Source organism: Mobula birostris, chromosome 24, assembly GCF_030028105.1.
Source record: "Mobula birostris isolate sMobBir1 chromosome 24, sMobBir1.hap1, whole genome shotgun sequence".
Taxonomy (NCBI): domain Eukaryota; kingdom Metazoa; phylum Chordata; class Chondrichthyes; order Myliobatiformes; family Myliobatidae; genus Mobula; species Mobula birostris.
This window is the reverse complement of record NC_092393.1, coordinates 6601822-6629654: the sequence shown is the minus strand read 5'-3', so window position 1 is coordinate 6629654 and position 27833 is coordinate 6601822. Positions and strand designations below refer to the sequence as shown.

Below are 27833 nucleotides of genomic sequence, written 5' to 3'. Positions count from 1 at the left end.
TTAAAAAAAAGTACACATTCACACTTTAAACAGAAAACTGTAAGAGCAACTTTTGCCCTGGCTCAGTTAAGTTTGCAATTATTTTCATTAATTCAAGCAAGACGAATGACTGGTGTAGGGAATCAGAGTATGCATTATTTCCTATTACAAACTGTACAGAGTAAATCACTTTGCTATAAAGCACTTTAACAGTTTGTATCTTGTCTTGCATATCAATACCCTGTCAGTACCAGGGTGATCAAAGCCTGTGCCCCTCAGCTATGTGGAGTACTTCGCCATGTATTCAACCTGAGCCTGAGGCTCCGGAGGGTTCCTGTACTGTGGAAGACGTCCTGCCTCGTCCCTGTGCCGAAGACGCCGCGCCCCAGCGGCCTCAATGACTACAGACCGGTGGCATTGACCTCCCACATCATGAAGACCCTGGAGAGACTTGTTCTGGAGCTGCTCTGGCCTACGGTCAGGCCACACTTAGATCCCCTCCAGTTCATCTACCAGCCCCGACTAGGAGTTGAGGATGCCATCATCTACCTGCTGAACCGTGTCTACACCCACCTGGACAAGCCAGCGAGCACTGTGAGGGTCATGTTTTTTGACTTCTCCAGTGCGTTCAACACCATCCACCCTGCTCTGCTGGGGGAGAAGCTGACAGCGATGCAGGTGGAACTTTCCTGGTATCACGGATTCTTGATTACCTGACTGGCAGATCACAGTACGTGTGCTTGCAACACTGTGTGTCCGACAGAGTGATCAGCAGCACTGGGGCTCCACAGGGGACTGTCTTGTCTCCCTTTCTCTTCACCATTTACACCTCGGACTTCAACTACTGCACAGAGTCTTGTCATCTTCAGAAGTTTTCGGATGACTCTGCCATAGTTGGATGCATCAGCAAGGGAGATGAGGTTGAGTACAGGGCTATGGGAGGAAACTTTGTCACATGGTGTGAGCAGAATTATCTGCAGCTTAATGTGAAAAAGACTAAGAAGCTGGTGGTAGACCTGAGGAGAGCTAAGGTACCGGTGACCCCTGTTTCCATCCAGGGGGTCAGTGTGGACATGGTGAAGGATTACAAATACCTGGGGATACGAATTGACAATAAACTGGACTGGTCAAAGAACACTGAGGCTGTCTACAAGAAGGGTCAGAGCCGTCTCTATTTCCTGAGGAGACTGAGGTCCTTTAGCATCTGCCGGACGATGCTGAGGATGTTCTACGAGTCTGTGGTGGCCAGTGCTATCATGTTTGCTGTTGTGTGCTGGGGCAGCAAGCTGAGGGTAGCAGACACCAACAGGATCAACAAACTCATTAGTAAGGCCAGTGATGTTGTGGGGATGGAACTGGACTCTCTGACGGTGGTGTCTGAAAAGAGGATGCTGTCCAAGTTGCATGCCATCTTGGTCAATGTCTCCCATCCACTACATAATGTACTGGGTGGGCACAGGAGTACATTCAGCCAGAGACTCATTCCACCAAGATGCGACACAGAGCATCATAGGAAGTCATTCCTGCCTGTGGCCATCAAACTTTACAACTCCTCCCTTGGAGGGTCAGACACCCTGAGCCGATAGGCTGGTCCTGGACTTATTTCATAATTTACTGGCATAATTCACATATTACTATTTAACTATTTATGGTTCTATTACTATTTATTATTTATGGTGCAACTGTAACGAAAACCAATTTCCCCTGTGATCAATAAAGTATGACTATGACTATGACTAATACAATTCTCTCAATCCAGCTTTGAAAGATTAGAATGGCACGCCTGGGCACACACAGAAAGTACACTGAATTGCATTTGAGACCATGAGGGTCCACAATGCAAAGTCAAGTTGTTTTACAAGTACATAAAGTTCTGGGAACCATCCCTAGCAGGGCCTCCCAATCTGGGGTCCACGGATCCCTTGCTTAATGGTATAGGTCCCTGGCACAAAAAAGGTTAGGAACCCCTGGTCTCTGGAGACCAAAGGAAAAGACCAAACTTAAGAGCAACACTGAAGCCAAGTTATCTATGGTATAAAAATTTTCAAAAATGATGTACATAAGAATAGGAAAATAACCATGGAGAGAGGAAAACAGGAATTTTGCCCTCCTTGCTGGAATCCATACAGAGAACTATCAGGAAGCCTTGTAGTAAAGTGTAGTGGAGAATCGTTCAATCAACAAGTTCAGCATTACTCTGTTTTTAGAGAAATAGCTTTGCCACTTTTATAGAGAAATGTCAATAATTCTGGCTCTAAATTGTTGTGATTCTCCAGAGAACACTGAAAAAGATAAAAATACTGAAGAAAAAAGATTAATTATATTATGTACTGAATGAAATATCATTCTTGATTGGATAATCAATATGAACTGCCACTTTCAGATACATTAAAATCCCAGCTTGGAGAGCAAGTTTCTGAGATTAGACTCAGGGTGTGACAAAGAAAGAAGTGTACAGATCACTGGAGTATCTCTGCACTGTACTGCAAACATATCTTGTGAATGTTCAACTTTAGTGTTATCTTTTCTGAATGGCTTGCCAATTGAGTATCTCAGTTATACAGATCCATTTGAAAGGCACAGCATGTGAAACAAACCCACCGAGAATAAATTATCTACCTGGTCTTTTCCTCCACATGATGAAAAAATTGTGTATGTTTTTCTATTGCTTTGATATTTTGGGTCCAAGTTTCTGGATCTGGGTATGATTCCAGTTCTTCAGAAGAGGTTAGAATGGAAGACAATCCTTTCCTGCTATACTGCTCTTGGCCATCATTGACCAGAGAGCTGGGATCATCATTGAGACTCTTCGGTGAATTCTTTGTTGTTCCTTCAGACTTGTTTTTCTGAAAAAATTTAGTAATATTCTGTGACCCCTTCTTGGCGCTTTCTGCAAGCAATTGTTTTTTAGCGGATTTCTTCTTGATGGGACTGGCACGAGCAGGTGCAGTTTGACATGTCCTCACATTGCTGTCTACAGAAGGATTTGTGCAATCCTGCGCTGTTTTTCTCTCTGCTCTTTTTGAATGGTGGTTTGGGTCCTCCAACTTAGCATAATTCCTATGCACACTCTCCACTGGCACAGAATTCTTCAGCAGATCTCCTGCTGTCTGGAATGGGCTGGATGAACATTTAACTGCTACTCCAACACGCTTTGGCTTAAACTGCAAAATATAAACATTCTTTTTTAAACTACAATTACAAGAACAATGAAACAATAGAGAAGGTCAGACCATTGACAAGCAACAGCCAGTGACAGGTCAGAAATACCATGCAGAGGGCAGCTACTCCTGTCACTGAAACTACAGAAGGCAGTGGCTCAGGTCACTGGAACTATACAATGGGGAGGTCACAAAGCATACAGAGAGCTGTCGCTAAGGTCATTGCGAGTATACAGAGGGCTGTGAGTTAGGTTAAAGGTTACACAGGATAAAGGCTTAAGTCACAGAAACTTCATAGGGCAGTGACTTAGATCAAAGACTAGTAGTTTGCTGTCATTGTCAAGATATGGCAGACATTGGCTTACAGTCAGACACACTTTTTTTGGAATTACTTCATAAGTTTGACATAATTGACATTACTCCACAGATGGGTTCTGGTCTCCAGCATTCATGGTACATGGTCAGAGGCTTGAGATCATTGAGTCATCATACAAGAAGTAGCACCCACATACAGCTGTCAATAATTTGTGGTCAAACCACAACAGGTAGTTGCTTGGGGTCACTAACAAGGTATAGTGGGGTGATTTTGGTGGGGGCTGTCAATAATGGTCATGATACACTGGACGTCTATTTTGTGATCAGTAGACCTGGAGTGTTTTGGAGGTCAACAGCATTCTAACACAGAGATAAATTAGTTTACTGAAATTGTTGAATTCAGTGTTGAGTCCTAAAGATGGCAACTGGACCAGGCTGAAGATGAGGTGGGAGGTATTCCTCAAACATTCTCTGCAGTTCTCACTGGGAATACCACGAGAAGCCTCAATCAGGTATGTCAGTGTGATAGTAGGAAGGGGCTCAAGATAACCTAATCTACTTTTGGTTTCTCTAAACCACAGGAGGCCACTTTATTAACACTGAATTGTGAGTGCAATCACTAAAATAACTGGAAGAAATGAGTGAGAAAAAGTAGGTGTTTCAGTCCCATGACTGCATGGGAAAACAAGAAGCGAATGGTTGGTGAAGATGGTACTGTCCTGAAGGCTGTAATGTGCTCAGGACACAAGATGAGAGGTTCTGTTCCACAATCTTATGTTGAGGCATTGTTGTTTAACATTGAATTCAACAAACTCAAATAACTTACTTAGTGCGATAACTGACCAGTTCCAATGAATGGTATCCATCTACGATATAAATTCGCTATTTTTCCTCCACTTACACTGTCTGATTTGCTGGACATTGCTTATAACTTTGACCTGCATTGCATAGCATTCACATGTCCTTTTATTTGTTTCTACCTCCTTGAACTACACCGGTTAACCAGACGATTTCTTCAAAAACTTACAGTAGTCTTGGCATCGCCCGATCAAAGCTATTCCTTTCTGTTCATTCCTTGCTCTGCAACTTAAAACTGACTTCCCTTAATTAACTTCCTTTTTATCTACTTATAAATATACATCATCTCTGAATTTACTTGTGTGCAATTTTCCATATGATTTGCTACCTTAAATTTCTTCTTTAATAACATCTCTAAATTTTCTAGAAAAGATTTTATTCTATATTAAGCTCTTGGTGCCTCATATAAGCTTCACTTTCTTGCCTTATCGTACCCTAATTCACCTCGTCATTACAAAGGGTTCCAGATATGCTGCCCAGTCTTTTACCTCTGAGAAAACATTAATCTGGAACATTTTGAGTCCCCTTTGCTCTAGGACTGATTTACTCAAGTCAATTTTAGTATGTTTTTACTAAACACTTCAATCTAGTAAAAGTGGCCTCAACCCAGTTTAGGATCTATTGTCCTTTTGTAGTTTTCCATAACTATACCACACTCGTGATCAGTGATGGAATCTCACTGGCTCTCCACTTGGCCTTGGATCAGCTGGACAATAGCAATATCTATATCAGGCTGTTGCTTATTGACTAAAGTTCAGTATTCAACACAGTCATACCCACAGTTCTAATCAACAAGCTCCAAAACCTGGGCATCTGCACCTCTCTCTGCAACTACCGGGAGTTCACAGTCTGTGCAGATCAGAAACAACAACTTCTCGCTGACAACACCGGCACCTCTCAAGGGTGCATGCTTAAGCCACTGCACTACTCTCTGTACACAAACGATTATGTGGCTAGGCACAGCTCAAATGACATCTATAAGTTTGTTGATGACACAACTATTGCTGAGATAATTTCTGATAACAAGGAGGAGTACAGATGATGGATCAGCTGGTTGAGTGGTATTGTAGCAACAACCTTGCACTCAACATCAGTAAGACCAGTTGTGGACTTCAGGAAGGGGAAGTCGAGGGAACACACACCAGTCCTTATCGAGGGATCAGAAATTGAAAGGGTGAACAGCTTCAAGTTCCTGGGTGTCAACATTTATGAAGATCTATCACAATGATGCAATTACGAAGAAGAAATGAGAGCAGCGATAGTTCATTAGGAGTTTGAGGAGAATTGGTACGTCACCAAAGACACTCGCAAGTTTCTACAGATGTACCATGGAGAGCATTCTAAAAGCTCCAGAAAGCCAGGCCCATCATGGGCACTAGATTCCCCAGTATCCAGGACCCCTTCAAAACGTGATACATCAAATGGCAGTATCCATCATTAAGGACCCCATTACCCAGGACATGCCCTCTTCTCATTCTAATTTGGTTTCTTGTACAATTTCAAAACAGTAAGCATTTCCTTTAGTTATCCCTTTCTCCTTCCCTGACTGTTGTCTCATTATTTCCTGATTTTGGGGTCAGCTGATCGTGGCCTATGATATTACAGATTTGTTAAAACCTGGTGTGACATCTCTCATTCATAAACCAGGTTGCACCCAATGTTTCAGGAACAGCTTCTTCCCCTCCATCATCTGATTTCTGAATGGACAATGACCCCATGAACACTATGTTTCCTTCTCTTTTTGCACTACTTAATTTAGAGTTTTTATTATGTATTGCAATGTACTGTTGCCGCAAAACAAAGTTTCATGAGTAATGCCAGTGACATTAAACCTGATTCTGATTCTCTTTCATGCAATTTGCTTGATCAAATGGCAGCCAGATCCACCCAGCTATCTGCAACCAGGTAGTGTACAACACCAACATTGTATGTTTCACCTTAAGATCTGACAAGAGTTGGGAATAATAAGACTTGATCTATCCTTTTTAAACTGGTTTACAAATGAGAGATGTCACACTATGTTTTAACAAATCTGTAAAATTATAGGCCACGATCAAGTGACACCAAAATCAGGAAATAATAGTGAGATAGCATTCAGGGTAGGGGAAGGGGATAACTAAAGGAAATGCTGACCGTTTTGAAATTGTGCAGGAAATGAAATTAGAATGATAAATTGTGCTGCATTTACTTTCAGAAGGAAAAATAAAAGCTTTATCAGATCTTCAATTCCATTCCGAGATTCACGGTAGGAGATGAAGGGCATGACACTTCTTCACCACAACGTACTCACAGAATACAGCTCTGATGCAGAAATAAATGTTTCATTGTCTTTATCACTATTTGCTGTCCTGACTGTTGATGCTGATGCATTGTCCATTTCTGTCAGTTTTGGATACAGCAGTCCATTTTCAGTCAATTTGTTAATTTCTGCAACCTGGTAAGAAAGCAACAGACAATTAAATAAGAACTAGTATGGATTGTTAAGCATCTTGAACCTTCCCACCATTCTAGCAGATCACTGTTGATCTTTACCTCATTTGCCATATTCAATTATTCTGTCACCTAACTTTGATGAGGGACTTTGGAAGTCAATCCAAATGTGCATATTAAATGTACGTTACCCTTTCTGTGGGAAAAGTATTTCTGAATTTCACTTTGAAAATCTCTAATTTTAAGACCTTATCCCTTACAATACATTCCTAGCACATTTGAATGAATTTTGCAGCTCTAGTTTTTTTAAAATCCTTTTATAAACATCTATTTGATCACCTCAGACTTCATATGAATCCGAGTTAAACTTATCAATCCCTCTTCATAATTTACACAGGGGTATCATTTTACAGCAACGACAATTTGCTGGAGGAACTCAGCAGGTTGAGGAGCATCTGTGGAGGATAAGGAGTTGGTTTTCAGGGTTCAAACCCTGCGTCAGGACTGGTGAACACATGCTCAACTTCCACTGAGACCAATACTCCTTTCCTTGAAGTTGGTACTCGAGATGAGGCTATGCACATTTGAAGATTCAGTTCCTTTATGCATTATAACCATATAACCATTACAGCACGGAAACAGGCCATCTCGGCCCTTCTAGTCCGTGCTGAATTCTTACTCTCACCTAGTCCCACCTACCTGCACTCAGCCCATAACCCTCCATTCCTTTCCTGTCCATATATCTATCCAATTTAACTTTAACTGACAACATTGAACCTGCCTCAACCACTTCTGCTGGAAGCTCGTTCCATACAGCTGCCACGCTCTGAGTAAAGAAATTCCCCCTCATGTTACCCCTAAACTTTTGCCCTTTAACTCTCAACTCATGTCCTCTTGTTTGAATCTCCCCACTCTCAATGGAAAAAGCCTATCCACGTCAACTCTATCTATTCCCCTCATAATTTTAAATACCTCTATCAAATCCCCCCTCAACCTTCTACACTCCAAAGAATAAAGACCTAACTTGTTCAACCTTTCTCTGTAACTTAGGAGATGAAACCCAGGTAACACTCTAGTAAATCTTCTCTGTACTCTCTCTATTTTATTGACATCTTTCCTATAATTCGGTGACCAGAACTCTACACAATACTCCAAATTTGGCCTTACCAATGCCTTGTACAATTTCAACATTACATCCCAAGTCCTATACTCAATGCTCGGATTTATAAAGGCCAGCATACCAAAAGCTTTCTGCACCACCCTGTCCACATGAGATTCCACCTTCAGGGAACTATGCATCATTATTCCTAGATCCCTCTGTTCTACTGCATTCTTCAATGCCCTACCATTTACCATGTATGTCCTATTTTGAGCTAGTCGTACCAAAATGTAGCACCTCACATTTATCAGCATTAAACTCCATCTGCATTGTTTTAACTCTTTCTAGATTAGCAGCAGACCAATCAATTCAAAGAGAGAGAGAGCTTCACAGGCATCGGGGAGAAGAGTTTAAAAAAAAAGGAGGGGATTTCGTGGGGGTCGGTCCATTAGCGGCAGACCAATCTATTCATGATTCATTAGCAGGAGCAAATAAAAGTAAAGCAGGGTCAAAGCAGAGCGGCCATTATGTGATGGAACCAGTGCAGGAGTGGGAACTGGAGGTTTGGCCAGGAGGCACAGGTAAGTAGTAAATAAGGCTTTTGTACTGGTTGAATAAAGGGGTCACGAAATAACAGCTAATTAAATAAAGTAGGGATGATGCAGGATCAGGTGACGAGCTGTAGTTGCATGTTGTGGGAGCTGGCGGACCCCATAGTGATTCCTGGTGATCACATCCGCAGCAAGTGTTGGCTGCTGGAGGAACTCAGGCTCAAAGTTGATGACCTGGAATCTGAGCTTCAAACACTGTGACACATCAGGGAGGGGGAGAGTTACCTGGGTTCTCTGTTTCAGGAGGTAGTCACACCCATTAGATTAGCTGCCTGAAATTCAGTCTGTGGTCAGGGACAAGAGGGTATGACTACGAGTAAGGTGGGTAGTGGATCCAAGAGTAGGTGCTGAAGGAGCCTCAGCCCCTGAGCCTGTCCAACAGCTCTGAGATTTTTACTCCCTGTGAGGATGACAGTGAGGTCTGTGGGAAGGACGAGCAACCCAACTATGGTACTGGAGTTCAGGGAGCCATTCAAGAGGAGGGAAAGAAATGTAGTGGTGAGTGGGGATAGTACAGCACATGGTGGGGTGTCGGGGTGTCAGGGAGGGGTAGCACCTCTGATGGGCAAACATGTCACGTCATTTTCAAGGCGGTTAGTCCACCTTTGGTCCCCACCTGACACTCAGCTCTCACCTGTGGCTCCCCGAAGCTGTTTCCATGCGACAGCGGCCACACCCCAGGCAACGGCTTCAACAAGCCGGCTAAACCAGGTGAGGGTAGCCGACGGGTCTCAGACCCTCGGTGAGATAAGGAGTTGTCTATCCCAGCATGCGAAGACAGACTCCAGCGGATTGAGCGGAGACCAATGGGAGGTCCAACGGTCAAGAAGGCGGTCTCTGCAAGTGTCGTGGAACATGTAGAGCAGGACAAAACACAGAAGATGTCCTGGTCATCCACTGCGCCTAGTCCCATCTCCAGCTGTCTAGACTCTGTCTTGCCACTGGACCCAGATGGGAATTGGGAAGAGAGGGTGAGGCTGACGCTGCGCAACTCTCCCTCACTTAAATCCAAATCATGCGCTAGTCTCGACACCATCTGGTGTCGAGATCCTCATCGACGTCGACGATGGACGAACACATAGACAGGGGAGTAGACAGAGTTCTCTGACCCAAGGATAGAGCGTCCCTGCCTGGTGCCTGGGTTTGGGACATCTTATCTGATCTGCAGAGGAATTTGCAGTGGGAGGGGAAAGATCCAGTTGTCGTGGTCCATGTGGGTACCAACAACATAGGTAGAACAAGGAAAGAGGTTCTGCTGAGGGAATTTGAACAGCTAGGGACTAAATTAAAAGTAGAACCAAAAAGGTGGTAATCTCTGGATCACTACCTGAGCCATGTGCAAACTGGTACAGGGTCAAGAAGATTAGAGAGTTAAATGTGTGGCTCAAGGATTGGTGTGGGAGAAGTGGGTTTGAATTCATGGGAAATTGGCACCAATATTGGGAAAGATGAGCGTTATACCAATGGGATGGGCTCCACCTGAATCGAGATGGGACCTGGATCCTAGTGAATCACATAACTAAAGCTTTAAATTAAGCAGTAGGGGGTGGGTTCAACAAATTGGAAAAGTTATAGATAAAGTAAAAAAGTAAAGTGTGGATAAAGATAAAGAAAAAACAAAAGATAAAAAGGAAAAAAGTAAGAGTGGAGTGAAGAAAAGTCAAATGCAAAAGAGTAAAAGATTATAAGGTTTTAAAAGCACAATGAGTGTAAGGGCACTTTATCTGAATGCCCGTAGTATTCGAAACAAGGCCAATGAACTTGTGGCTCAAATCAGTACAAAGAGGTATGATTAGTGGCCATTACAGAGATGTGGTTGCAGGGTGCAGAGGATTGGGAATTAAATATCCAAGGATATCAGGTAATACAGAAGGATGGGCAGGAAGGTAAGGGTGGTAGGATAGCGCTCTTAATTAAAGATGAGATCAGGGTGATAGTGAGAGACGATATAAGGTCTAAGGAGCAGAATGTTAAATCTATCTAGGTAGAGACTGGGTATAGTAAAGGGGGAAAAAAATCACTGGTGGGAGTTGTCTAATGGCCACCGAATAATAACATTACAATGGCGCAGGCAACAGAGAAATATCTGAGGCATGTCAGAATGGAACAGCAGTCATGGAGGACTTCAACTTGCACATTGATTTAGTGAATCAAATTGGCCGAGGCAGTCTTGAGGAGGACTTCACAGAATGAATCCATGATGGCTTTCTTGAACATTATGTTACTGAACCTACAAGAGAACGTGCCATCTTAGATCTGGTCCTGTGCAATGAGACAGGTAAAATTAGTGATCTTGTAGTTAGAGATTCTCTTGGAAAGAATGATCACAGTATAACTGAGTTTCTCATACAAATGGAGGCTGCAATAGTTTGATCTAAAACCAGTGTATTATGCCTAAACAATGGAGACTACAATGGGATGAGGGAGGCTTTGGCTAGTGTTGACTGGGAACACAGACTATATGGTGGGACAGTTGAGGAACAGTGGAAGACTCTCAAGGAGATTTTTCACGGTGCCTTGGATAACTAAGGAAATATAAGTAGGCATCAAACTAAAAGCTCGTACATACAAAGTCATCAAGGTTAGTGGGAAACCGGAAGATCGAGAAAACTTTAAAAAGCAACGAAGTACCCCTAAGCGAGCAATAAAAAAGAGAAGCTAGATTATGAAAAGAAATTAGCATAAAATATAAAAATGAATAGTAAAAGTTTTGATAATTATATAAAGCGGAAAAGGATGGCCAAAGTGAATGTAGTTCCCTTTGGAGGACGAGAAGGTGGAATTGATATTTGGTAATGAGGAAATGGCCGAGGCTTTGAATGACAATTTTGTGTCGGTCTTCACGGTGGAGGACGCATCTAACATGCCAAAGAGAGATGTTATGGATGCGATGGGAGGTGAGGACCTCAATACAATTGCCATCACTAAAGAGGTAGTGCTGAGCAAACTTGTTGGCCTGAAGATAGATAAGTACCCTGGGTCCTGATGGAAATGCATCCCTGGGTACTGAAAGAAATGTCAGAAGTTATAGAAGAGGCTTTGGTGAGTTACCAAAATTCTCTGGACTATGGGCAGGTCCCGGAAGGCAGCGATTGTCACGCCACTATTCAAAAATAGACGTAGGCAAAAGGCAGGTAACTTACAGGCCAGTTGGTTGGGAAAGTGCTTGAAGCTATCATATTAGAAGAAATAGCAAAGCATCTGGAAATAAATAGATCATTAGGCAGACGCATCATGGATTTATCAAAGGCAGGCTCTGTTTGACAAACTTACTGGAGTTCTTTGGGGATATAATGAGCAGTGGATAGAGGGGCACAGACAGACGTTATTTACCTGGATTTCCAGAAGGCGTTCAATATGGTGCCACATAAAACACTTATGCACAAAATAAAGATGCATAGAGTTGGAGGGTGATGTATGAGCATGGATAGAGGATTGAGATACGTGGATGTTTTCCTAGTTGGTAATCAGTGGTGAGCGGTGTGCCACAGGGATTGGTGCTGGGCCCACAACTGTTCATGATATACATTAATGATCTGGAAGAGGGGGCCGAGCTTAGTGTATCTAAGTTTGCTGATGATACTGAGTGGAAAAGCAAATTGTGCAGAAGATACAGAGAGTCTGCAGAGAGCTATAGATAGGTCAGGTGAGTGGGCAGGGGTCTGGCAGATAGAGCACAATGTTGGTAAATGCGAGGTCATCCTCCTTGGAAGGAAAAATCAAAGAGCAGATTATTATTTAAAAGCAGATGAGGGGTTGCTTCATATCTATTTCAAAGGGCTACTTCATACCCACCAATACTTTTCTCCAGTGACTTCATTCATGCACCAACTCCATGGAAAATTTATAAAGCAATTGATGTACCCATTACTCCATTCTATGCTGGAAACTAAATGTCAAGCCAAATACTGACACCATTAATTCTCATACTGAATCAACTTTAACTACATGGAAGTATAGGGGACAAAATGGAGCCCAATATTTCTCGTGTGAAATGTCTGCTCGTATTACATGGCCAATTACAGAAGGCTTCCAGTTATAATCTATTCTCTGCTTTCCCCCTTAATTAAATTGTAATTTATGATTATGTAAATGTTAAAACTGTCAATTAAGTTATTTCAAATTGACTAACTTCATCTTTAAAGTTTAGCAAATAAATTACAATATTGCACAGTTAAGCAACTTAGCACAGATGACTGCTGAACAATGTTATCTGCTCATATGACATATGTGAAATAGCTCTATAGTGTTGTAATGCCTGGTACTCATGATTCTAATACTAATCCAATCTTGCCAATTTGTGACTGATGGAAAAGCTGTGGGAGAAGCACTAAGCAACAGAATGAAGGCAGTTGGAGATGAATGTTGGCCATGCCTTCCAGAAATCAGTGTGGTTTTAATTTCAGGCTGATTAAAACCACACAGATTGGTGCTTGTCAATGTTAATGGAACTTTTTTTTTATTAAATGCAATCGTGAACAATAGCCAGATCAGAAATGCTGATCAAGTCAACTAGTTCCCAAAGAGAACTCTGATAGGCCAATCAGATGGTTCACTGCTGCTCAGCAATAGAACACAAAAAAAATAGAACATAGAATAGTACAGCACAGTACAGGCCCTTCGGCCCACAATGATGTGCCGACCCTCAAACCCTGCCTCCCATATAAGCCCCCACCTTAAATTCCTCCATATACCTGTCTAGTAGTCTCTTAAACTTCACTAGTGTATCTGTCTCCACCACTAACTCAGGCAGTGCATTCCACACACCAACCACTCTCTGAGTAAAAAACCTTCCTAATATCCCCCTTGAACTTCCCACCCCTTACCTTAAAGCCATGTCCTCTTGTATTGAGCAGTGGTGCCCTGGGGAAGAGGCGCTGGCTATCCACTCTATCTATTCCTCTTATTATCTTGTACACCTCTATCATGTCTCCTCTCATCCTCCTTCTCTCCAAAGAATAAAGCCCTAGCTCCCTTAATCTCTGTACAATCTTATGTACAATTAAGAAACGCTAAAAAAAAGTAGAAATACTGGAGTCATGATGATCATGATGAAGTCTGCTGGAGAGAGACATTTGTACACATGCTGTCCTCCATAATTCAAAGAGATTGAAGGATAAGGTTGCAGGGTGACAAAGCATGGCAGGAACACTTGGAACTAAAAACTAATCCCTACCGGGAGAAAACAGCACCTGTTCTTTCCGCACTGTTCTCCAGCAGTTTAAGGACTAAGACCAGCCAGAACATAACTCACAAGTGCTCTTGAGAGTCAGGTATTAACCCTAACTACCAACAACCAAGCATTGCCATCCTGGTCCCCTTCATGCCAGCATATGAAGAAGCATGTGACTTCCCTCCCAGAAATGATAGGTGTTTGTGCACTCGACTCTTGAAGGCTTTGACCCCTTCATCGCAGATGTTTCCAACCACAGCATCTGGGAGGCTGTTCCAAATTCTGAATGCACAGTGAAGGAAGCTTCTATCCAGTGTGTAGGTTCTCGCATCAGGCATAGAAACAGCATGAGCAGGCATAGATAAACTTGAGCGTGTGGTGCACCGTCTCTCATAAGATGAAGGCCGCGTGGCGTGAGTGTCTGCAGGGCTCTGGCTGGTGTGCATTTTGTACAGCACAGTAGCTGCAGCAACCTGTTGTCTGTGGTGTAAGCTACTGATGGCTAGCTTCTCACGAGCTGTGGCTTCATCTACACCTATAACCCTGAGAGCCTTTCTTTGAATGGAATCAAGCTGGTTGAGGACACTCTGTGAGGCACTCATCCATGACAAGCAGGCATGCTCCATGATATTTCGTACCTGGGCTTTGTAAACCGTGGCTCTGCCCTCTTTGTCTAGTTTGGATGCTACTTTCCACAGAGCTCCAAGCCTTTGTCCAGCCTTGTTTGAAATAGTGGAAAGGTGTTTATTCCACACCAACTTGCTGTCAATATTAACACCAAGGATTACTAGTTCCTTCTTTAAATCCAGCTTGCAGTTCCCAAAATAAAGGTCAGGGTTAGATGGATTCCTCTTCCTAGACATCACCATCGCCTTGCACTTAGTAGGCTCAAAGGTGACATTCCAGTCACCTGCCCAGACTTTCATCCTGTCAAGATCCCTATTCAGGCCTGTATTACTCTCTGTAATACTGTGCCACTGTATTACTCTCTCCTTCTCTGTGTGGAGTCAGTGTACAGGTATAGCTCGTTGATGCATGCATCAACCAAGTCGTCAATAAAGATGGAAAACAGAAGTGGCCCAAGTATTGAACCCATGCATTGATGGTTGAAGAATCAGAAGCCTGACCAAAGATAACAACTTTGATGGTCCGTCCATGAGGGTAGCTCTGCAGCCATCTAAGCAGCTTTCCAGATATTCATTTGGGTCTCAGCTTAACACAGAGTCCATTATGCCAGATCCTGTCAAAAGCTCCTTTGATATCCAGGGCTATGACACACACTTCTCCACCTTTGTCTAAGACGGTGTTCCACCTTTGAGGTAAGGTGGTGAGGAGATCGGCTGTACTGTGATCAGGTCTAAATCCATACCGCCTACTTGAAATTAAGATGTTACGGAGTAGGTAGTTCTGAACTTGTTTGTGGACTGCTGCTTCCATTACCTTGCTGATGACACTGAGTAAGGATATGGGGCAGTAATTTGTAGGATCAGCTCTGGAATCTCGCTCGTGTACTGGTGTTACTGATGCTATTTTCCATTGTTCTGGGAATATACCACTTGAGAAGCATAGCTGGAAGAGGCGGCAGAGAGGACTTGCAAGTTCTGCACTGCATTCCTTTAAGACCCTAGTTGGAATCTGGTCAGGGCCAGATGCTTTATCAGGCTAAAGCTGTTGCATAATTTTCCTGATGTCTTCAGGTTTGAAGATGATTTTGTTCAGCGAGGTGGTAGTAAGCTGCTTGACATCTGGTGGCTGGTCATTAGCATTTGTGAGCCGACATTTATCTGCAAAAGCCCAACAGAAAACATTGGCCTTATCCTTTGCTGTTGTATGTACAGGCCCATTGTGCTCAATGACAGGGATGTCAGAGTGGCCTGTTCTTTCAGAGAGGGAGTTCACAACATTCCACCACTCCTTGCTGCTAAGGTTACCACTGGTTAAGTCATTTTTGAGTTTGATGTTATGGTTTATAGAAAAATGTTGTGCCGACCCTCAAACCCTGCCTCCCATATAACCCCCCATCTTAAATTCCTCCATATACCTGTCTAGTAGTCTCTTAAACTTCACTAGTGTATCTGCCTCCACCACTGACTCAGGCAGTTTCTTCTGGCCTGTCTCTCTGCTCGATTGTATGACTGCCTAGCCTGTGCAAACTTCTTATTAGCAGGGGTGTTGCACTTCTTAAGATGGCAGTAGAGCAAGAACTTAAGCAAGAGACTGTAATTGTTTCTGCTCATTGAGAATGACAGCATTTGCTCTTCAAATAAACAAAAACCAAACTTCTACCAAGACAAACTGACAAGTGGAGAACGAAACTCTCATGCCAGGGAAAGAGGCTGATAAGGAGAACAGGGCTCTTGGTTTGAAACTGAGCTGTTCCATAATAAACTAGATAAAGGGAAAAGGAGCACTGTAACTCAAGTCACATTTGGTAAAACAAACACCAGCACCCGGAACATCCAAACCTGGATATCCTAGTTTTGGAGTGGTTGGATGTATCCATGGCAGAAGTGCTGAGTGAATTGTACACATTAACTGCAATGAATCAACAATGATAGTAAATATACTTGGAAGGTCACAATGTATGAAAATGCATTAAAAAGGCATCATTTAGTTTCCTTACCTTTCGGAGTACAACTGCTTTATATAAATTAGCCATTTTACTGGTTTTGAAAGCTTCATGTTCTACCTCTATGGCGCATGAGTGGGGGTCAGCCCTGATATTGAGAGAGGAGATAGTGGCATCAGCAGACATTTAACATTTTGATATATATTTGTGTTAATACTAATACAAGAGAGGAGAGAGGGTGTGAGTATGAAGGGGGAAGGGGAGGAAGGAGAGGGGAGAGAGGAAGAGAGGGTGGGGAGAAACAGGAAGGCAAAATGACACAGCAAAGGTCTCATGGATATGGGATTTAATTGTTTTGAGAAAGGAAGACAGGTTATGGTACAAACTTAAGGCTCGTATAATCTTATGTAAATACTTAACAGTCCACTTACTGAAACTCTCCCCAACTCCTTAAACACTCATTTATATTTGTTTCAAGTGGAAAATATCAGCATGGGTACAAGATTTCTAATTGGTTACCTACCATTCTGCTTTAGTGACTTCCTGCTTTTTATTCTCAGTCAGTGCCTCCTCCAACATGTGGAGACAATGTTCTCGTGCCTGATACCCAGTGACCAATGCATAGAAGAAAGCCAAAACATTTAGTGTAAGAACTTGGCATTCAGCAGTATCAATGCAGCACAAAAGATATTCATGTGGTCTAGCACCAGGTGCAAAAATCATATCATCCAACTTTATATCCCATAGCCTTGGAAATTCTTCCTTTCAAGTACTTACCCTACTACAGAATATATTCCCTTTAAAAACACTAATTAGATCTGTCTCCACCATTTCCACAGGTAGTGAATTCCAGACCATAAATATTCATTGCATAAAATGTCTTCCCTTCATCTCTATTACGTCTTTGTCCAGAAACTACCTACCAGTGGGATAGTTCTCCTTCTCCTCTTAAAACAATCCATATTCTCACACACTTCCAACAAATATCCTATCAATCTATAATCCCAAGGAAATAATCCCAATTTTTTCAGTTTAGGGTGAACACCGAGATCTCTCTGGGCTTACACAGGCTCCAACTAGGGATAAGCAGCAACAGACCATTCAGACCCTCATCAGACTCTACAATTCAATTCATTCATGGCTGATCTGACATTCCTCAAACCCACATTACTGATTCTCCCTCCGTAATCCTTGATTCCCTTTCTGATTAGAAATATACCTTGGTTTTAGATAAACCCAAGGATTCTTTATACTTTATTGTCGCCAAACAATTGATACTAGAACGTACAATCACCGTAGCGATATTTGATTCCGCGCTTCTCGCTCCCTGGATTACAAATCAATAGTAAATATTAAAAACTTAAATTACAAATCATAAATAGAAAATGGAAAAATGGAAAGTAAGGAGGTGCAAAAAAACCAAGATGCAGGTCCGGATATTTGGAGGATTCGGCCCAGATCCAGGTCAGGATCCATTCAGCAGTCTTCTCACAGTTGGAAAGAAGCTGTTTCCAAATCTGGCCAAATTCTTCTCTATATCTGTCTCTGTCAAGCAGCCCAAAACACCTACAGCTCTCAGTGTTAAATGGATATTCTTTATTCTGAAACCTGCTCTCTAGATCTGGACTCTCACACAAGAAGTTACAGTCTCTCAGCATTTACTCTGTGCAGCTCCCCAAGAATCTTTTTTGCTTTAATAGGGTCACTTATTATTAGAGCTCAGAAGAATAAGAGTCCCACCAGCTTAACTTTCCCTCGTGTCCCAAATTAACCTGAACAGACCTTCTGCACCACATCCACGATCTTTCCTTAAGCAGGGGATCCAAAATTATTTAAGTTCTCTAGATGAGGTTTCATGAGTACCTTGTACAGTTGAATTTAGACTTCCCCACTTCTATACTACAACACCCATGAAGTCAGGGCCACCTTACCATAAGCTTTCCTATCACTCGCGTGCTAGCTTTCTAATTCATTCCCCAAATTCCTTTGTACGGCAGCTTTCAGCAATTTGTCTCCATTGAAACAATACTTTCCATTGAACAAATGCTTCATTCTTCATTTCAAAATGAACTTCAGCTTCCTAGATAACACTATATGCCAGCCATTTGGACATTCACTTAACACCAATATTGGTCTGTTCACACTTTCCTCATTTGTCTTTCCATCAATTTTTGTATCATCAGCAAATTTGACTTCCTTCCTCCAGATAATTAATATATTATAAACAGCCATAGTTACATTTATGGTTAAAGACAGTTTCTGGTGGTGCCATTAAGACGATGGGTCGTGCGAACAACTCCTATGGAAATCTTCAAATAATCCCATTGCAGGCTGCTACAGCTGAAATCCACAGCTACAGCCATGGACAGTGCATTAATTAACATCAATTTAAGGTAGTTAAAAAATCTATCACTGCTTAAAGTCGACGAACCTTGGATGGCAGTCTTCACTGACAAGTGCGGTTCCCCTTTAAGATAGCGGAAGAGAGAATGGCGCACTGGATTAAAAGTTAACTTAAGGAGAAAATGGTTCCAACTTCCACTACTGTCTATTCTGCTGGCAAACATATAGTCCATGGAAAATTAAATAGAAGACCTCAGAGCAAGACTGCTGTACCATAGGGACACAGACTGCCGCGTTTTTTGGTTTCACGGAGATTTGGCTATCCTCTGCCATCCCCGATGCAGCGATACAGCTCACTGGCTTTACGATTCACTGCCAAGATAGAACTGCTGAGTCATTCAAAGGCAGAAGAGGTGGAGTATTCTTTGATGAACTCCTTGTGGTGCACAAATGTGGCAGTTTTGTCCCAGTCCTCCGATTGCGACCTGGAACATCTAGCGATCAAGTGTTGTCCATTTTATCTGCCTCAGGCAAGTGTCAAACAGGCTCTAGAACTGAGCAACGTAATTAACAAGCGTGAAACAGCGCACTTTCATGTCTTTCCCATCATTTTAGCGGATTTTAAACAGGCCAGCTTGAAAAACTCCCAAAATAATAATCACCAGCATATCACTTATGGAATCAGAGGAGCCAACAGAATGGATCACTGTTAAATAACGTTACCATACCACCCAGTACCCACACTTTGGAAAATCTGATCACCTGATTGTACTCCTACTCCCCGAGTATAGGCAGAGACTGAAGACTGCAGTACCGGTAGAGAGGACCAAGAAGATATGGACAAGGGAGTCAGAGGAGCATTTACAAGACTGCTTTCAGGGATTCCGGACTGGACAGTTTTCAGGGATTCATCTTTAAGTCTTAATGAATATGCCACAGTTGTCACTGACTTCATTAAAACCTACGTGGATGTGTGTGTGCCTACGAGAACATACCATACATTGGAGGCATCCGTTAGTCTTGCAAGACCATGGATCTGCGCCTGGAAAGTCTTCACTCTCCAGGGCGCAGGCCTGGACAAGGTTGTATGGGCAAGGAAGACCAGCAGTTGCCCATGCTGCAAGTCTCCCCTCTCCACAACACCAATGTTGTCCAAGGGAAGGGCATTAGGACCCATACAGCTTGGCACCAGTGTCGTCGCAGAGCAATGTGTGATTAAGTACCTTGCTCAAGGACACAACATGTTCCCTCGGCTGGGGCTCGAATTCATGACCTTCAGGTAGCTAGTCCAATGCCTTAACCACTTGGCCACATGCCCACAAATACCATACATACCAGAATCAAAAGCCATGGATGAAGAAAGAGATTCAAGATTCAAAAAACTTTATTGTCATTCTAACCGTACATCAGCTCTGCAGGGCAGAATGAGACAGCGTTTCCCAGCAGCAGTGCAACCATAACATAACAAACGCAACACTAAATAATAAACATAACAATAAATAGTAAAACACAACAGCCACATGTCACTTAAAATCAAGTTATAAGCGTCCAGTGCAAGTTAAAAGTGTCCAAAGCAGAGTCAGGTGGAGCAGCTATTTAGCAGTCTGACTGCCTGTGGGAAGAAGCTGTTTAGTAGCCTTGTGGTTTTAGTTTTGATGCTCCTGTAACGTTTGCCTGATGGCAAAAGAACAACCAGTTCATGGAGAGGGTGTGAGGGGTCTTTAATGATGTACCGTGTTTTCTGGAGGCATCGACTCTGAAAGAGGTCTTGGACAGAAGGTAGGGAGACCCCAATAACCTTCTCTGCTCCCCTAACCACCCTCTGCAAGGCTTTTTTGTCGACTGCACTGCAACTGGAGTACCAGGTTGTGATGCTAAAGGTCAGCACACTCTCAACCACGCCTCTGTAGAATGTAGTTAAGATGTTAGTGGGGAGTGATGAGATTAGTAGTCTGCTAATTTTATATCCATAGCATTTGAGTCTAGTGATCCAGTACTACACAAGAACGCCAGGTATGACCTACAGATAGTCATATCAAGAGCAAAAGAACAATTCTGATTGAGGTTAAAGGCAGAATCGGATGAACGTCAACTCTGGCAGGGTTTACAGGCCATTACCTCCCGCAAAGCAAAAGCTAACGTCATGAATGACAGTCCTGCTTCACTTCAAGATGAGTTCACGCCTTTTATGCATGCTTTGAAAGAGAGAATAAAACTACAGCTGTGAGAATACCTGTAGCTTCCAGTGACCCAGTGATCTGTGTCTCAGAGGCCGACATCAGAACCCTCGCAAGACGACAGGCCCATAACCATTTACAATCATTCCTACAGTTCTGATCAAAAAAAATCCATAATCTGGTCCTCTGTACCTCACTCTGCAATTGGATTTCCAACTTCCTCGCCAGAAGTCTGTGCAGAACAGAAATAACATCTTCACCTCAATGATAATCAACAATGGCTCACCTCAAGGAGGTGTGCTTAGCCCATTGCTCTACTCTCTCTACACACATGGCTGAGTGGCTAGCCACAGCTCAAATATCATCTATAAAATTGCTGACTGCACAACTAAGGCTGGAAAAGGGGGAGGATCATGGGATGGAGGTGCTCCCCTCCCCCTTTCTTTTTTCCAAGGCCTTCCATCCCATGATACTCCCGCTTCTCCAGCCTTGTATCCCTTTCATCAACTTCCCAGCTCTTGGCTTCATCCCTCCCCCTCCTGTCTTCTCCTTTCATTTCAGATCTCCCCCTCCCCTTCACACTTTCAAATCTCTTACTATCTCCTTTTTCCGTTAGTCCTGATGAAGGGTCTCGCCCTGAAACGTCGACTGTACTTCTTCCTATGGATGCTGCCTGGCCTGCTGTGTTCACCAGCATGTTTTGTGTGTGTTGCTTGAATTTCCAGCATTTGCAGATTTTCTCGTGTTTGCGTCAATAAATAATTATCACAGAACAAAACGTCCAACCTGTACAGTACTCAATGGATTTGAACAGTTGCTTTGAACAGTGCATTGTTGAAATAGTTCTTTAATTTTCTATTTTATTCCTGTAGGAAACTAATTACTGCAATTCTAATCCTTACCTTGACAGAGAGCTTAGGTATTTTTTGATTGGCTGCATCACGGAGGGGACAATCAAGGTCTTAACAGAAAATAAATAGAGAATATCATTAATGCTCAGCTGATGGGGCGGTGAGCTCTTATTGCCACAAGTTTATAGATAAGCAGGGCTTTGAGTTATGCTAAATGGGCAATCATTTAAACCAGGGGTTCTCAATCTTCTTTTATGCCATGGACCTCTACCATGTGGCCCCACGTTGGGAACCTCTGATTTCTACCATAAGACCATAACACATAGGAGCAGAATTAGACCATTCGGCCATGGAGTCTGCTCCGCCATTTCATTGTCGCTGATTCATTAGCCTTCAGCCCCATTCTCCTGCCTTTTCCCCACAACCTTTCACGCCCTAATTAATCAAGAACCTATCAACCTCCACTGGAAATACATCCAATGATCTGGCCTCCATAGCTGCCTGTGGAATGAGCAGATTGGTCAGGCTTCGTGTTTAGCTACTGGAATTTAGAAAAGCAAGAGGGAATTCGTTGAAACATACTGTATATAGCCCTGAGCGGTCGTGACCTATAATAGCATTCTTCTGTCTATAGGGATTCCCGTTTCTCCACATACTTCAATCTATTCTCTCACTATGCCTTGCCACAGTCAAGTGTTTGTGCACATGTGCCTCCAGGTTACTTTGTTTCCTTGTGTACTTTAGAACCATGCCATTTAATTATTTAGTCTTTCATTCTTTCTGCAGAAATGTCTCTTCTAATTCCCTCGATCTGTGTGCCTGGATTAAATCACAACTGGCACTTAGCAACCCATCTGTACCCTCTTGTGATTGTTACTGTTTATCACAGTGTAGACAGAGTCCATGAAGGACTGAGCTGTTTCTACTGACTTCTTCAATTTGAGGCAGAGGAGTGACACATTCGGACATGACACTTTTTGTGGTGATGAGGGTCAACGGGAACATGACGAGTTTCCTTAACCATCCTGGCCATACTGTCTGCATGGTTGGACCAAGACAAGCTAACTGGTGACATTTGCATTTAGGAACCTGGAGCTCTCAACCATCTTCACCTCAGCACCATTGATAAATACAGGGATACATACACTGCCATGAACAGTTGTCCAAATGCTTTCCTTCCATTCTGTTTGATGTTTGTAATATATACTGGCATAAAGCAAGTTCATCATCGAGCTTGGGTCTAAAAGTAAATCTTCCACTCTACAACAATAAAATTTGACAATGTGCTTGGCTGAGGCAAATCATTCAAAATGGAAGCCAGATAACTATTGAAGAAAGGTTAACTGGGAGAAGACTCAGGAAATGCACTGAATGGAATAAATGGTTCTATAGGAATAAAAAGCTTATTTTATGCTTTGGTAAGAACATAACTCACTTCAAATGATTTGTCTGTTCAGGAATTCTTTTCCAGTGTTCTAGTGTTATTTTGAGCATCTCGAGGGTTGCTCAAGCAGCAGCCCTTGTGCTGGCTTTGCAACAGCGAGGGTAGGGTTCCAGAATCTCTCTTAAAATAAAAGCATACAAAACCCAGTAACTTGCAACTAAAAGTTAAGTGTAACTCTCACAAACTCACCTGGTGGTACAAAGACATCCTTTTCAGGCTCCCCATTCTACAGACAGAAGGAAGTAGATTAAAAGTTAGCTAGCACAGGAAAAACAAAAACAAAGGAATGATACATCACTATCTACTCATCATCTCTCCTTTCCAATCCACTATTGTGTATCTGCTCCCTTTGACTAAGTAACTGAAACATGAATGATGGAAGCTTTCACTGACTGGACTGTATTTCTCAGTCACACAGCCAAGACAAAAACAGCCACGGTTTACTCAGAAGGAACAGAAGAGTTTACTGTTTACTCAGTGCCTTGTAACAACCGAATGAATGCTTAAGGCATGTGAAATCAAAGCACTCAATTGAAGTTATTTAACTCCTACATCAACCTTACCTTACGCAGCTTCATCTGTTTCTGATAAAACTTATTCCATTCCTTCTTTCTGTGCTCACTTTCCCCATCTGATTCACTGCCATCTTCATTCCCATATCTGAAAGAGACAGATTGAGCTGAGCAAGTATCAGTAGTCAATTTCCAATCATTTTCATTGTTCAAGTCATTTCACCTCACTCACAACGTAAATTCATCTATATATTCTAATGAAACCGGTAAATAAAGTGTACACATGTACTTGACAGTATTATCTTGTCTTTCAAAATTTAAGCTTGACTTCACTAATTTATTTTGATTTCCCTTTCATGGTTTTCATACCAATTAGCAAAGTTGCTCGTCCCAAGGATTTTCCAAAGAGAAGCCTACAAGTTCACAAGGAGACACACACACAGATGCAATGGTCAGACATAGCTTAAGTTTGTAATCTGGCTCAATGTTGTTCATCATTCATATAAACAATTTGGATGAGAAAGTACAAAGAACGACACTAAATTAACTGGTATTGTAAACAGTGAAGTAAACTTGATCATCCTGGTGGTGAGCTGAGGCACAGCAAATGACATTCAATCCAGATAACAGGGCACAACTTATGCAATGAATAGCAGCGCACTGGGGTGTGTTATAGAACAGATGGTCCTAAGAGCACAAGTAACGCCATCACAGATAGTCAGGCTGGTAAAGAAGGCATTTGGCACGTTGGTCTTCATCAATCAGGGCACAATGAAGTCGGGACAATATACAAGACGATAGTGGGGCTGCACTTGGATATAATGTGAAGTTTTGGTTACCCTGTTCTAGGAAGGATGTCATTAAGCTGGAAAGAGTGCAATGAAATTTTAAGAGATTATTGCCAAGGCTTGAAGGGCTGGATTATAGCAATGGGAAAGCTTGGACTTCACTTCTTGGAGCATAGGAGAGCAAGGGGTGACCTTATGGAGGTGTACAAAATCATGAGAACATGGTTAGAGTGGCTGGACAGACTTTTCCACCAGGGAAACAGGATCATAAACCAGAGGGCTAAGCTTAAGGTGAAATCAAAAAGATTTATAAGGGATTTGAGAAGCAACTTTTTCATACAGAAGGTGATGCAAATATGGTCTGAGCTGCCAGAGGAAGGAGTTGAGCCAGGTATAATTACAACATTTAAAAGCCATTTGCACGGGTACGTGGACAGGAAAAGTTTGGAGGGATATGGGCCAAACACAGGCTACTGGGACCATCTTAAATGAGCATGGTCAGCATGTTGAATTGGGATGAAGCTGGTACTGTAAACAGTGAACGGGGTCTTGATCATCTTGGTGATGATCTGAGTTATTTTGCCGGGCTGTATTATCCTATTATTCTAATCTGTATCTTTGAGTAATAATTTCAGTATCACTTTGTAACATTACTTTGGAATGTTAAGACAACGCTCCTATTAAATTAAATGAGACAAACACTGGGCATAAGTTCTCTGCATTTTTTCCACATTAGCCCATTTTTTTCCTCAGAATAACTTCACCCGACAGTGCTGCTGATGAAAGGCTCCAAACTTTCATACTCATAAGGCAAAATATTGCAGGTGCTGAAAGTCTGAAATGAAAAGAGAAAATGCTGGAAGTGGCAGGTAAGGTAGGATCTGTGGAGAGACATTTCAGATCAATGATAATTTATCAGAGTTGAGATAAGTTGGACATCAGACATGCTTTAAGCTGCAGAGGAAAGGAAGGGACGGAGAGAACTTGTGGAACGTCTGTGGTAGGGTGAAAACAGAGCTATAAGACACAAACAGCGGCATCAGCTGAGAACACTGGAAATGATCAGCAGGTCAGATAGGAAAGAAACAGATTCAACATGAGAGTGAGACGCGTGGTGATGAAGCTTGTTAATGGCAGCTGATCTGAATGAAAAGACAAAATAGGAGACGATGAATGAAAATGAAGAAAGAGAAGAGCCCAAAGCTAGAATTATGAGGGGCAAACTACAGCAGCTGCTGCTGAGTCTGAGATAAAACATAAGGCTAGAAATAGTCAAGTCAGGCAGCATTCTTGAAGCTACCACCTAAGCTGGTTAAGGATAGCCAGCCTGTTCTATGAATTATTCTCCTTTCTCCATGGATGCTACCTGACCTGCTAAGTAATTCCAGCATTCCCAGCCAGTACCACTAGTTGTATCAGTCAGTCTCCCTTGGTCACCCGATCACAGATACTCCCTTTGCACATTTCCATTTTTTCTCCTTCTCTGCAACATAAAACATGTTTAATTTGTAATTTGTGCTACTTCTAGATCATCAACCTGAGACATTAATTCTTACTCTTTGTGTTCACAGATACTATGTAAAATATTGAGCATTTCCAGCATTTTTGGTTTCTATTCCATCCTTTGGTACTTGCTAAATAATCAACACTTACCATCTGAACCATTTCATACAAATCTGAGCATAGCCAATGTTCAAGGTTGTTTTATTTTAATGTTGCAGCATTGTTTATTGTGAAGCATTCGTATTGTATTGTTAAATGGGGCATGAGTAAATAAATAAATAAATGAAAGTTTTCTTAATATACACTTGGCAGCATCACAAATTCTAACTAGCCTTATTTCTTACAAAACTCATTTGTCAATAACACTACTAGTACATCACTTTGATGTTTCCAGTAAATTCTCCAATAGTTAACCTACCTTTCAAAGCCGTAGCCCTTTTTGCCCCCTTCATACAGGTCACTGATGTATCCAAATGGCCCTGCAGCCGATGGCATTGTAGCAGATGCTTGAGCCTTGCTGAGGTCAAGCCTCTGAAGGGAGTCCAGCTGTTTCATCACAATCTCAGGATTTTTGCAGTGATCACATGCCTGATTACAGATTGGAATTGCATCTCCAAAATACCTGGCAATAGCTGCATGCCGACACCTTACACAAAACATCAAAATGTCAGATATCAAAACCATAAATGACCTGCGTAGAAAACCACCCCGATGAACACCCAATCTGACTAGCATTTATCCTATATACATTTAAAAACAAACTGGCTAAAAATACTAAATTGCTCTGGTTTATCACATTTGTGTAAAGCCACCCAGCCCATTCCCCTGTTTTTCCCTTGCCTGGGATAAACCCTGCCACTTGACAAGTATCTACAAAAGCAGAATTCAGACTGTTAATGCAAACGGGAGGCTGACATTGATGTTTTCTCATTCTAGTGGTTTAACAAACCAATCAAGAGTCAGTCACTCTAACAAGATATCATACATACATATCAGTTACCCATGATTAAAAATACATGAACTGCATGGCAAAATTTCATTGCATAATTTCCACTTATAAAAACATATCTACCCAGTCTGTTATACTTTATTAACCAATGCTCAAATATTTGTCTAATTCTTAACCAACCTTAAGCACCTCTTTCCAGTTAATTGAGAAATCAGTAAAGACAAACTACCTTGTAATGATAAAATTCACAAAACTAAATTGAATTGACTTTATTTCTTACATTCTTCACATACGTGAGGATTAAAAATCTTTACATTACATCTCCGTCTGAATGTGCAAATTATAGTAATTTGTAATAAATAGTACTACAGTAAGATAAGCAACAGAACAGGCAATAGCTTAGAAATACGATTGTATCAGCATGAATTAATCAGTCTGATGGCCTGCTGGAAGAAGCTGTCCCGGAGCCTGTTGGTCCTGGCTTTTATGCTGCAGTACCATTTCCCGAATGGTAGCAGCTGGAACAGTTGGTGGTTGGGGTGACCCAAGTCCCCAGTGATCCTTAGGGCCCTTTTTAAGCACCTGTCACTGTAACTGTCCTGAATAGTGGGAAGTTCACATCCACAAATGCACTGGGCTGTCCGCACCACTCCCTGCAGAGCCCTGCGATTGAGGGAAGTACAATTCCCATACTAGGTAGTGATGCAGCCAGTTGGGAAGCTTTCAATTGTGCTCCTGTAGAAAGTCCTTAGGATTTGGGGACTCATGCCAAATTCTTCAACCGTCAGAGGTGCTGTTGTGCTTTTTTCACCACACAGACCAAGCGAGGTCCTCAGTGATGTGCATACAAAGGAACTTGAAGCTGTTCACCCTCTCAACCCCAGATCCATTGATGTCAATAGGGGTTAGCCTGTCTCCATTCCTCCTGTAGTCCACAAACAGCTCCTTTGTTTTTGTGATATTGAGGGAGAGGTTGTTTTCTTGACACTACTGTGTCAAGGTGATGACTGCTTCTCTGTAGGCTGACTCATTATTATTTGAGATAAGACCAATCAATGTAGTATCATCTGC

At 42.2% G+C, this 27833-nt stretch overlaps 1 protein-coding gene across 7 annotated transcripts in view; it reads right to left on the bottom strand.

The window, feature by feature from the left end:
* Window positions 1-27833, bottom strand: part of recql5 (RecQ helicase-like 5) — a 110964-nt gene that overhangs the window by 11962 nt on the left and 71169 nt on the right. For 3 of the 7 annotated variants that reach the window (XM_072241898.1, XM_072241900.1, XM_072241899.1), the window contains 8 exons: window positions 26232-26459; window positions 23574-23670; window positions 23200-23236; window positions 21618-21676; window positions 16719-16795; window positions 16250-16343; window positions 6604-6747; window positions 2599-3143 (listed from right to left, as the gene is read on the bottom strand). In XM_072241898.1, the coding sequence (XP_072097999.1) occupies window positions 2599-3143; window positions 6604-6747; window positions 16250-16343; window positions 16719-16795; window positions 21618-21676; window positions 23200-23236; window positions 23574-23670; window positions 26232-26459 (1281 nt within the window). Of the gene's footprint in view, window positions 1-2598; window positions 3144-6603; window positions 6748-16249; window positions 16344-16718; window positions 16796-20771; window positions 20948-21617; window positions 21677-23199; window positions 23237-23573; window positions 23671-25681; window positions 25794-26231; window positions 26460-27833 lie in introns of those variants that run through there. The other 4 variants (XM_072241903.1, XM_072241905.1, XM_072241902.1 and 1 more) reach the window with 4 other exon arrangements.